The 12,947-nt window shown below is 28.7% G+C and overlaps 1 protein-coding gene and 1 non-coding gene across 2 annotated transcripts in view; both read right to left on the reverse strand.

Moving 5' to 3' along the window:
- Positions 1-369: 369 nt before the first annotated feature.
- The window catches only part of LOC109602742 (uncharacterized), a 28,344-nt gene continuing 15,766 nt past the window's right edge, over positions 370-12,947 (reverse strand). The window contains exons 3-6 of the mRNA XM_020019172.2: positions 2,048-2,231; positions 1,666-1,866; positions 1,072-1,610; positions 370-1,017 (exon numbers count right to left, since the gene is read on the reverse strand). Of these exons, the coding sequence (XP_019874731.2) occupies positions 580-1,017; positions 1,072-1,610; positions 1,666-1,866; positions 2,048-2,231 (1,362 nt within the window). The 3' untranslated portion in view covers positions 370-579. The remainder of the gene's footprint in view (positions 1,018-1,071; positions 1,611-1,665; positions 1,867-2,047; positions 2,232-12,947) is intronic.
- Positions 4,975-5,046, reverse strand: Trnat-ugu (transfer RNA threonine (anticodon UGU)). Its single transcript has one exon. It is a non-coding gene; the product is annotated as a tRNA-Thr (tRNA).

A 12,947-nucleotide genomic window follows, 5' to 3' on the forward strand; every position in this document is an offset into this window, starting at 1 on the left:
TTCAAAGTTATTTATATCAATGTTTCATAAATGATTATACTTATATTACACTTTAATTATTCATTAATTAGTTATGCGTTTTCAAGGTTTTAATGATAGGCAATTACATTTGTCTGTTTGACTGTTTAAAAATTAAATATGGGGGAAACCCAGTGCATGTTACGGATATGTAAAATGGGTTGCCTACCTGTATGCATAAATGCTTCCAATGAAGAGCTGCTAAACAAATAATTTAAAAAAATAGTAAGAAATATGTAACAAAAGCAATTATTTCAGTATAAATGTGTTTAAAAATAAATAAATGTACTAAAAGTTTATATATTTAAAAGCATGCACATAATAACATTCACAACAAAATAAAACAAAACATCCTTAACTAAATTTATTTGAGATATAATATATTACAAAACGTGTAGTCGAATATATACACAGTATATAAGACACAATCTTACAACAAAGTAAATTATATACAATATTTATATATGTAACAATAAAAAAATGTCCATAAATTGTACAATAAATTTGAAAAAACAATCACAATTAATACAATACTTCAATTAGTCAATACTCAGTAAGTACTCAAATATATTCCGAGATGAAAACCTTCTTGAAATCGGGCACGCTGCCCACATATTTATCCTGCAGGTTAATGTTTTCGATGAAAACGGTCCTGCCTGCGGGAATACACTCCACCGACTTGTTCTTCGACTTGACGTTGTCCTTCAGCTTCTTCACCGGATTGTTCCTGATCCGCTTCTTCCTGTCCTCCAGCGTCATGAACGAATTGGACCGTTGCAACTTGTCCTGCAGGTTGGCGTTGATGTCGGTCTCGATGAACGTCTGGAAGTTCTCCAGCGAACGTTTCGAGTTGGACCTGGTGATTTTGAAGTTCTTGTTGATGTCGATTTTGGCGTTGTTCCTCGTCGGGTCGGTCTCCTTTTGCTGCATCATCATCTGCTTGTACTCTTGCGGCTTGAAGCTGGACATGATGGGGTGGGCGGTGATGGAGAAGTAGTCCTGAAACGAAACGTGGGTTTAGGGGGTTGACAGAGGGGCTGGTGGGGCACGAACCTGTTCGGATTGCACGTCGTACCCGAACAAGCTTTCGTCGTTTCGTTCCTCCTTGTTGTCGACCAATATGTCGTTTTTGTGATAGAATTCGAAGTCGCAGTTGGCCTCCGTGGTGATGGAGTTGCAGCTGCTGGTGCTGTCGTAGTTGTGGCCGTGCACGTCCGACACGTACTCGTCGTCGGAGCTGTTGTAGAAGTCGTTCAGTTGGGCCTGCTGGTGAACCGTCACGTCCTGCTGGCTGATTTTCAGGACGTGCTCGTGGCTCCTGCTTAATTTGGAGTTGGACAGCAAGTTGTTGTGGGTTATGTCTTCCAAACTTTTACGATTCAAGTTGCCGTTGCTTTTGTGCAGGTAGTTCAGCTGCTTGTTGATGTAGTCAGGGGTGAGGTGATGGAGATCTGAGTGACTTGGGCACAGATTGGCCTCGCAGTTAATGCACTTAGGTTTGTCGTACTCCTGACGTTTCAAGTGAGTACTTTGGTGCAAGGAGATGTTGGAAGACGACTTCTGTCCCTCCAGTGGCTGTACCTGCCTTACACCTACAATAAAGACCAATTAATAAAAATAACTATACATAAAGTACAAGTTTGGTACTCGGTGGTTCCCTGGTTTGCCTCCGGTAGTTCTGTATAATGGGCAGCCGATTGTTGCCATCGATGCTGGTGTACAAATTGGCATTGGCAAGCGGAAACCGGTGTTCAATGGTCTGCAAGCCCCTGAAGTTGGTCGGGTTGGGCACCTCCAAACTTTGCGGTTGACTAGTACCGAACGGCCTGAATTTACCGTCCAAACCAACTGGAAAACAATACAAGTCCAATGTTGTAAATCGTGCCGTTCGCATTAACGCTCAATTATAATTTTAATAAGCCGCTAATTAAATGTCAAGAGAAAGTCAAATGTGCACAGTTATTAAGCACGTGAGTACGAACGTGTTGTGGAAAAGTCATTGTTAGATTGGGATGGCGGATGTGCTTACTCTGCGGCAGTTTTTCCTCGTTGTGTTTGCCCGTGCATTTGTACACGTTCGCGACCCATTTGCAGAAACGGGAGTCGACTATTCCCAGGCTGACTGGTATCAGTAAGTCCTGGAGGAGGCCCAGCCACAGGACTGCTCCGGGTATTGAGTACGGGTAGATCAGCTTCGGGTAGATGCAAAGAACCTGAAATGAAATTAAATATTTTAACTGTTATATTTATTAAATAAAAAAATTGTTTTATGGAAATTTGTTATATTTATATTTATTTTGCATATTTTATTTTTACAGAATAGAAGTTAATTCAATTGTGAAGAAGATTGTAATATATTAAAATTTTTAATAATATTGTTATAATATATTTATTAATTAAAATTAATAAATCAATGTAATTATTAAATAAAAATAATAAAATATTATTTTACAAAAAATTGTTTAATTTTTATCTATTTATTGTTTATTTTGTATATTATATTTTACATTTGTAATTTTCATTTCTAATTTTGTATAAATTTATCGTTCAGAAAATAATTAATTCTAGTAAGTCTAAATATAATAAATAAAATTTAAAATAGAAAATAAAATTATTTTAATAAAATTGTTCTATTTTATTTCTAATTTTGTATAAATTTATTTGATTTATTAAGTTTATTGTGCAGAAAATTAATTCTATTTTTAATGTAGACATAATTTAATAATGAAATTATTAATTAATAATAATAAAACATTATTTTACAAACATTTGTTTAATTTATAATATGTTTATTTATAGTTTATTTTGTATATTAATTTTATACATTTTTATTTTTAATTTCTAATTTTGTATAAATGTATTCAATTTATTAAATTTCTCGTACAGAAAATTAATTCTATTATTAATATAAACAAAATTTAATAAAATTTAATATAGAAAATAAGATTATTTTAATGAAATTATTAATTAATAATAATAATAAAATATTATTTTACAAAAATTTGTTTTATTTATGTTTATATAAAGTTTATTTTGTATATTATATTTTACATTTGTATTTTTCATTTCTATTTTTGTATAAATTTATTTAATTTATTAAATTTATCGCACCAAAAATTATTTCTATTGTTAATATGAACACAATTTAATAAAATTTAAAATAGAAAATAAAATTATTTAATGAAATTATTAATTAATAATTATAATAATAAAATATTATTTTACAAAAATTAGTTTTATTTATGTTTATTTATTTTTTTAATTCCTAATTTTGTATAAATTTATTTAATTTATCGTACAAAAAATTAATTCTATTGTTAATATAAATATAATTTAATAAAATTTAAAATAGAAAATAAAATTATTAATTAACAATAATAATAAAATATTATTTTACAAAAAAATTATTTTGTTTGTTTATTTATAGTTTATTTTGTATATTATAGTTTACATTTGTATTTTTAATTTCTAATTTTGTATAAATTGATTTAATTTATAAACGTAAATTATTATATTTATGTTTACTTATAGTTTATTATGTATTTATATTTTACATTTGCATTTCTCATTTCTATTTTTATATAAATTTATTTAATTTATTAAATTTATTTTACAGAAAATAAACTGTAGTGTGAATATAAATGAAATTTATACATAAAAATGATGAATGAATGAAATTTGACATAAAAAATAAAATTGTTTTAATGTAATTATTAAATAAAAATAAAAAAATATTATTTTTCAGAAATTTGTTTTATTTATAGTTTATATTTTATATAATCTTATATAAATTTATTTAATTTATTAATTTTATTTTACAGTCATTTGATTGTAATAAAATAATAAAACTATTAATTGTTAATAAATATATATAAGCTTTTAGTCTTCTGTTACATAATAATTACAAAATATAAATAAAATTTTATATATTACTTTCATTTTTAGAGAAATTGATTTAATTAATTATTTTATAATAAGTTAATTCTATTATGAAAAGTAATTAATAATTCATTAAGAACTAACATAAACACAAAATTAAATTATTTAAATTAAAAACGTATAAAATTTTTTAAATGGATGACTCATGACTTCGTTTTTTAACATATTTTTAAGACTAGTAAAAGTAAGAAAATTATTAATTTGTTATTAAGTTTTTGTTGGTTGTCAAAAATATGGTGTTAAGTATGAGGTCAAATTTTAATATAGAAAGAAGTTTTTTATTAATTTAAAAATTCCTTTTAATTCAAGGATTATTTAAAAATAAATAATAAAAGATACAGTTTATTTTAATAATAAGCATTGGTCAAGAATTATTTTCATCTGTCTCAACAGTATTGAGATAAATATAATTAGTAGTTAGTTAATTGTATTTTTAACAATTTTTCAACACTTAAAAAAACAGTTTTGTTATTGACTTTTTAAATAAAATCAATGTTAAAGTCAATAAATGTTAAAATAACATAAAATTTAGTCAATTCTATAAATGTAACATATCATCTAAATTTGAGAAAGAAATTTTACTACAAATTATTTAAATTAAATACCAATATAAGTATATTTTTAAACAAACAAGTGATTTTAACCGCAAAAATATTAATTATTGTTTATTATTAAATTTAAATGAAAAATTAGGAAAGAATGAACAATCTTTAGTAACAAATTATAAATTATTAATTAATTTGTTTTAGTTCAAGGATTCTTTAAAAACGGAATAATAAAAATGTATTACAATAATTTTAATTAAATTTAATAGTTTATTTTAATTTAATTACTTTATTTCATAATTCCTAATGAATTATTTATTATTTTTAGGTTAGTACATTAAAATAAATTTTTATAGCAAAAATTAATAATAAAGACAAGCCAAAGTTGTCATTAAAAGTTTAAATTAATGTTGTTTTAATTAAAAACCATAAATCAACAAACTTTAACAAATAAAAAAGTTGATTTTACAACTGCCTCCTGTGAGGATTGAACTCACGACCCCTGGTTTACAAGACCAGTGCTCTGCCACTGAGCTAAAGAGGCTCACGTACAATGACTAAAATCTCACCTATAAACGTTAACCACCATTTCACCCAACACCAAACCCAATTTCCTGAGATAAATCCAGTTTTTTATCTACATTCATTATAAACTCATTTAATACAGCACGGCCGTAATAACGTTCGTGTGAAAGCACCGGTGCGGCGTTAATATTAATTAAATTAAATTTTAGTGCCAGAAGGAAAAGGTGTATGCGAAGTTTTGGAGGTCAAAAATTGGGAGCAGCAAATTACGATTGTGCAACACACACATCGGCGCAACAATAATATTCATCTAAGGTCGTGAATTGTATTATTCCGCATAAGTTTAAGGTCAACCGTGTGAGAGATCATTTCCATTCCATCTAGCTTTGTGTGTATTATATTAGGTGTTACAAACTGATAGCCGTTACGCTTTTAAACGTAATTTTCAATTTTATTATGTTTTATTGGAAATTATATTAATTAATTAATTAAATAAATATAGGGATCTGTAATTTTGACGTCCAGAACGGGATGATAAAATTACAGATTTCTATATTCGGGGAGACACATTTTTTCGTATTTTTGGCCGATTCGATGTAAATTCAACCTAGATTTTGGACAGGGATACGTGTTGAAGGTTTTTTGACCAAGAATTTATGGTCACTGCTTAAGAGAGTAACCGAAGGCTGTTATATTTAGCAATTTCACTCTCTCTAACAGCACTAGATTTGAGTAATTGTCAAATTTGAATGTACTACTTGAAAAAAAAGGCTGTCACTTCATAGTTATCCCTTTATTCAATCTCCTGGGGGTAATGCTCCAACTTTTAATGTTGTCTAAATCGTTTAATAAGGGTGTTTTAGTGTGGTCAGCTATTGAGGTGTTACCATACCACTTGTGTTGTAATATTTTTTGTATTTTGATGTATTTTAAATATTTTTTGTGAGGAATTATGAATTGAATGAACCCCCGAGCGTCATCCAACGTTACCTCAACCTTTCAGTCGCAGCCTGTCACCGATTATCGATTCGTATTAGCCACGCAAACAATACAAACACAAAATGTCGCATTCCTCGTCCGCATTTTTCCATAATTCCCTCTCGCCTTCGCGTGTCGATTCCTTCCAATAGTTTTTTTTCTTCGTTCCTCCACGTGAACGTGGCCGATTCTGTGTAGATAGAAAGTGCACTAATTGTACGGGGGCCGATTATTAATGCATTGTCTTCGGTGAAAACGTCTTGTGAAAATGAACCGTTTCCCGTGTTATTTTCCTCGATTACCGGGAAGGACGTTCATTTTGGCCGGTACAGAAAACTGTAATTTTATCGTCCCCCCCCCCAAAATGGCGTGACGCATAATTTACAGTTTCCTGTATTAACGTATTTACGGCTTATTCACCGTTTAACATAATGATAAGGTTCAGTCAGCATAAAGAAAAGGAAAGTGATTAAACCCGACTAAATGTTTTGCACGCACCCAATTATAAAATATCACTTCTTCACAACATTTAATCAAAACACTTTCCATTGTTTGTTGTTGGCGCAGCGGTACATTCACCAATTACAACTTGTTACGCAATCCCAATTAAAGTCCAGAAGACATAATTCAATTTTTAATAACAGAAAAACGATAATTGCCGCCAACATTATTTCCTAGTTAGGTTCGAAAACGTTCATTAGTCCATCGCGTTTTCTATTTTGTACGTTCTCAAATTAAAAACGATAATTTCTAACTCAGACACACACACACACACGCACAGACAATAATTGCGTCTTGATTTTCGCGATAACATACACAAGAGTGGGGTATCAAAAAGTAAAAGTGCACACACACGTGAACATCGAGAGAAATTTCGTTCAAAAGCGAAGTATCTCATGTAATGATAGTTTTAATTACACGTTGGTACATTCTCCAAAGCAAAAGTTTACAATGTTACTCTCTCACGGTGGTTTATTTGTTAATAAACCAATTTGTTCTATCGGAACTGCACATTGTTCAATTCTATTACGGTTTTCTTTACGTATTAATTAGGTTTTCCTTGACATTCTCGTCATTTATACTTCGATTTTTTTTTATTGAAATTTTATAATTAACAAAGAAACACTTTTTCTAATTATAAATTTACACATTTTAGAAAGGAAAATAGTTTGAATTTTTGCTCCCACATTTGTCAAATTGGTTCTTTGGACACGGTTAATGTGTTTAAAACAAATTAAAACCTTTTATCAATTTATTTATCAATTTAATGTGAGCCAATAAACATATTTTATTGTTTCTTCATCGTAAAATTACACAAAACATTTTATTATTCACGAATTGTTGCGCACTTATTAATCGTGTTATTGTTAATAATTTTTATTTAATTAAACATTTGACACAATGAGTGTAGTTTGTTGATTTATTTTATGCACGTGTTTTTGTCGGACGGAACGAATGATTAATTAGCGATAATCAATTCGTTATTAATTTTATTTATTTATTCTTGTAACACATAAATATTTATAGCCCACATAACAAATACTTTTATTTTTCTTTTACTGTTGGAATGTTGCATTCTTTATTAATTAATTGTCAATGTTTTTTCCTGCTGTGAATTTTTTTTACAATAAAAGCGTTTTTTTATTCGTTTTGTTCACTGTTGTTTGTTAATGAGTAACGGTTTTACTGCAGCGAAGGTTTTTTTACAGGAAACTGCAATTTTTAAGTGGTTTAATTCGTTGTTTTTGTCATTTAATCTACACTTTCATCTTTAAACCACTTAACAAATGGAGATTGATTTCTGTAGAACAAGTTTCACAGCAAGAAAATATTGACCATTAATAAATAAATATTACTACTAAGTTTGTGTGTTAAAAACTTTTTTATAAAAAGTTGGACAACAGACAACATATGAAGAATTCTGTAGAAAAAGCTTCACAACAAGAAAACGTTGATAATTAATAAATAACTATGGAGTGTGTCTGTTAAAAACTTTATTTTCTTATAAAAAAGGCGGACAACAGAAAAAAGTTATCTAATTAATTAAGAAGATAACATTTCAACAACAGTAAGAACCAAGAAAAACAATTCAGAATTGAAGCTTTGTGCTTAAAAGGCTTCCTAGCAATAAAATCATTGTTTATTAATGAACAACAAAGAAAAAGACGATTTAAACGCCTCAATTTTATATAAAAAAAAATTGTCAAGAAAGAAAATTTTGCTTATGACAAAGAATGTAATACTCTGACAATCATAAGAACAAAGTTTATCACTCAACATATGAAGAATTTTGTAGAAAAAGTTCACAACAAGAAAACGTTGACCATTAATAAATAACTATGGAGTATGTGTGTTAAAAACTACATTTTCTTATAAAAAAAGGCGGACAACAGTAAGAAGTTGCCTAATTAATTAAGAAGGTAACATTTCAATAACAGTAAGAACGAAGAAAAACAATTCAAAATTGGAGATTTCTGCTTAAAAGGCTTCGTAGCAATAAAATCATTGTTTATTAATGAACAACAAAGAAGAAGACGATTTAAAGGCTTCAATTTTATATAAGAAAATTTGTCAAGAAAGAAAATTTTGATTATGATAAAGAATGTAACACTCTGACAATAACAAGAACAAAGTTTATCACTCAATATATGAAGAATTCTGTAGAAAAAGTTTCACAACAAGAAAACGTTGACCATTAATAAATAACTATGGAGTATGTGTGTTAAAAACTTCATTTTCTTATAAAAAAAGGAGGACAACAGAAAGAAGTTGCCTAATTAATTAAGAAGGTAACATTTCAATAACAGTAAGAACGAAGAAAAACAATTCAAAATTGGAGCTTTCTGTTTAAAAAGCTTCGTAGCAATAAAATCATTGATTATTAATAAACAACAAAGAAGAAGACGATTTAAACGCTTCAATTTTATATAAGAAAATTTGTCAATTGAGAAATCTTTGCTTATGACTAAGAATGTAACACTCTGACAATAACAAGAGCAAAGATTATCACTCAACATATGAAGAATTCTGTAGAAAAAGCTTCACAACAAGAAAACGTTAACCATTAATAAATAACTTTCGAGTATGGGTGTTAAAAACTTCATTTTCTTATAAAAAAGGCGGACAACAGAAAGAAGTTGCCTAATTAATTAAGAAGATAACATTTCAACAACAGTAAGAATGAAGAAAATCAATTCAAAATTGGAGCTTTCTGCTTAAAAGGCTTCGTAGCAATAAAATCTTTGTTTATTAATGAACAACAAAGAAGAAGACGATTTAAACGCCTCAATTTTATATAATAAAACTTTGCTTATGACAAAGAATGTAACACTCTGACAATAACAAGAACAAAGTTTATCACTCAACATATGAAGAATTCTGTAGAAAAAGCTTCACAACAAGAAAACGTTAACCATTAATAAATAACTTTCGAGTATGGGTGTTAAAAACTTCATTTTCTTATAAAAAAGGCGGACAACAGAAAGAAGTTGCCTAATTAATTAAGAAGATAACATTTCAACAACAGTAAGAATGAAGAAAATCAATTCAAAATTGGAGCTTTCTGCTTAAAAGGCTTCGTAGCCATAAAATCTTTGTTTATTAATGAACAACAAAGAAGAAGACGATTTAAACGCCTCAATTTTATATAATAAAACTTTGCTTATGACAAAGAATGTAACACTCTGACAATAACAAGAACAAAGTTTATCACTCAACATATGAAGAATTCTGTAGAAAAAGCTTCACAACAAGAAAACGTTAACCATTAATAAATAACTATCGTGTATGGGTGTTAAAAACTTCATTTTCTTATAAAAAAAGCGGACAACACAAAAAAGTTGTCTAATTAATTAAGAAGATAACTTTTCAACAACAGTCAGAACGAAGAAAATCAATTCAAAATTGGAGCTTTCTGCTTAAAAGGCTTCGTAGCAATAAAATCATTGTTTATTAATGATCAACAAAGAAGAAGACTATTTAAACGCCTCAATTTTATATAACAAAACATGTCAAGAAAAAAACTTTGCTTATAACAAAGAATGTAACACTCTGACAATAACAAGAACAAAGATTATCACTTAATAAAATAAGAATTCAGTAGAAAAAGCTTCATAGCAAGAAAACATTTACCATTAATAAATAACTATGGAGTATGTGTGTTAAAAACTTCATTTTCTTATAAAAAAGGCGGACAACAGAAAGAAGTTGCCTAATTAATTAAGAAGGTAACATTTCAACAATAGTAAGAACGAAGAAAAACAATTCAAAATTGGAGTTTTCTGTACAAAAAGCTTCGAAGCAGTAAAATCATTGCTTATTAATAAACATAAAGAGGAAAATGATTTAAAAGCTTCAATTTTATATAAGAAAACTTGTCAAGAAAGGAAACTTTGCTTATGACTAAGAATGTAACACTCTGACAATAACAAGAACAAAGATTATCACTTAACATATGAAGAATTCTGTAGAAAAAGCTTCACAACAAGAAAACGTTGAACACTGATAAATAACTATGGAGTATGTGTGTTAAAAACTTCATTTTCTTATAAAAAAGGCGGACAACAGAAAGAAGTTGCCCAATTAATTAAGAAGATAACTTTTCAACAACAGTAAGAACGAAGAAAATCAATTCAAAATTGGAGCTTTCTGCTTAAAAGGCTTCGTAGCAATAAAATCATTGTTTATTAATGATCAACAAAGAAGAAGACGATTTAAACGCCTCAATTTTATATAAGAAAATTTGTCAAGAAAGAAAACCTTGCTTATGACAAAGAATGTAACACTTTGACAATAACAAGAACAAAGTTTATCACTTAATAAAATAAGAATTCAGTAGAAAAAGCTTCATAGCAAGAAAACATTTACCATTAATAAATAACTATGGAGTATGTGTGTTAAAAACTTCATTTTCTTATAAAAAAGGCGGACAACAGAAAGAAGTTGCCTAATTAATTAAGAAGATAACATTTCAACAACAGTAAGAACGAAGAAAAACAATTCAAAATTGGAGTTTTCTGTACAAAAAGCTTCGAAGCAGTAAAATCATTGCTTATTAATAAACATAAAGAGGAAAACGATTTAAAAGCTTCAATTTTATATAAGAAAACTTGTTAACAGAGAAAACTTTGCTTATGATAATGAATGTAACATTCTAACAATAGAGAAAATCCGTTAACAAATGAAGATTTCTGTAGAAAGAGCTTTACATCAAGAAAACAATGACCGTTAATAAATAACTATGAAGTTTGTGTGTTAAAAAAAAATACATGTCAACAGAAGAAACTTTGCTAGAATGAAACCGTTGACAAATGAAGATTTCTGTAGAAAGAACTTAACAGCAAGAAAACTTTGGGCATTAATAAATAACTATGGAGTAAGAACAAAGAAGCTTCCTGAACGAAAAGATTGGTAACAATAAAACCATTGCTTATTAATAAAAAACAAAGAAGAAAATGGTGAAGATTTGTTAACAGAAAAATTTTTATTAGATTTTTTTTATTTTTTATTTTTTTTTTTTAATCTTCTCAAGATTGTCGGGGATTCACACTCACGAACACCGAAAGTCATTTGTAAACAAAACCAATTAATGAAAAATGTGCGAGAGTGAATGCAGTCGAATGTGGCAACCGCATTTTAGAACGGTGCATTCCACCTGAGAAAATGTCAGCAACGGTTAACATTTCACGTTTCACGCTTATTAAACGTATTATTCTCAGGGATCGGATCCCCATTAACTCTTGCCCGAATAAAAATCGAAAACTGAACAAAACGAACGTCACTCTTCCATATTAGTTCGAGGCTCCTTTTTCAACACCAACTTTCGTTTCGACGAGTTTACTTATATACGTACGTACGTTCAATAATAATAACTATATAAATAAATAAATAAATTAACTAATTAAAAGTTGTGGGGCACGATAAAGGAAACGTTATTAACTCGGACCAATGTAAGTACGAATATACCTTTTGTCCACACCACAGATCAACAACAAACGACCCAAGAATTAATTCCAACAAATGGGCACGTTACTAATAAACAATTCTCGGACCATGTGACCCAGATCCGTACGAACTGTGCACTTTCCACAATGCATTTATGGATGTGGGAGAAAAATTCGGATTTACAACGTGAATAATGAACGTTTATCTCCATAAATCATCGATTCTTTTTATTGCTTAAATTACTCGCCGTTTTTTTTTTTCCTATTTCCTTTTGATACGTCTCGTTCGGTCCGTGTTCCGGTCTATTTAATTTGTTTCTCTTCCTTCTTGTATTGCTGTAACCGATTATCAATTATGTTAATGGTCCCATTGTTGTTGGTGCCTTAATAACATTGTGGTTTATTGCATGTTAATATATTTTTTTTCATTATCGCTTTGTTACCTTGTTTTGTACATGTCCAATCATAAAATTTGTCCTTCTGTTCACGTTTTTTCTAAAGCATTTGACACTTTCTCTTTATGGAATTCTGTTATTGTTATTTAAATTGTTTCAGTGATTTTTAATGTGAAGATTTTATTACAGGAAACTGTAATTTTATTATCATTCTTAATGATAAAGTACAATAAAAGTACTAAATATTTTTTTGTTATAATTTTAAGATGTACACAAATTCTTAGATGGAACCAAATAAACTGGAAAGTTTGTATTCTTTTATCCTCGAGTGTTACCAAAAGCAAACATGCATTTCTAATTAATGAGAAATGGAAACAAAAGACAGAAGTTACTTTGAATGTTGTTGTATTTGTGTTTGAAAAATCTTATAACATCGTGAATGTACCAAAAAAACTAAAAACTCAGTCAGAATATTAAAAAATAAAAGGAACAAAGCAAATACTACTTTAAAGTTCTATTTTCTCTTTATAACCCACCAGATTGTCCATTAATTAATAATCTATGTTTGTTTTTGAAAATACTTGAGTAAATGCAACAGAAAACTT

Source organism: Aethina tumida, chromosome 6 (assembly GCF_024364675.1).
Source record: "Aethina tumida isolate Nest 87 chromosome 6, icAetTumi1.1, whole genome shotgun sequence".
In the NCBI taxonomy this organism is placed as follows: domain Eukaryota; kingdom Metazoa; phylum Arthropoda; class Insecta; order Coleoptera; family Nitidulidae; genus Aethina; species Aethina tumida.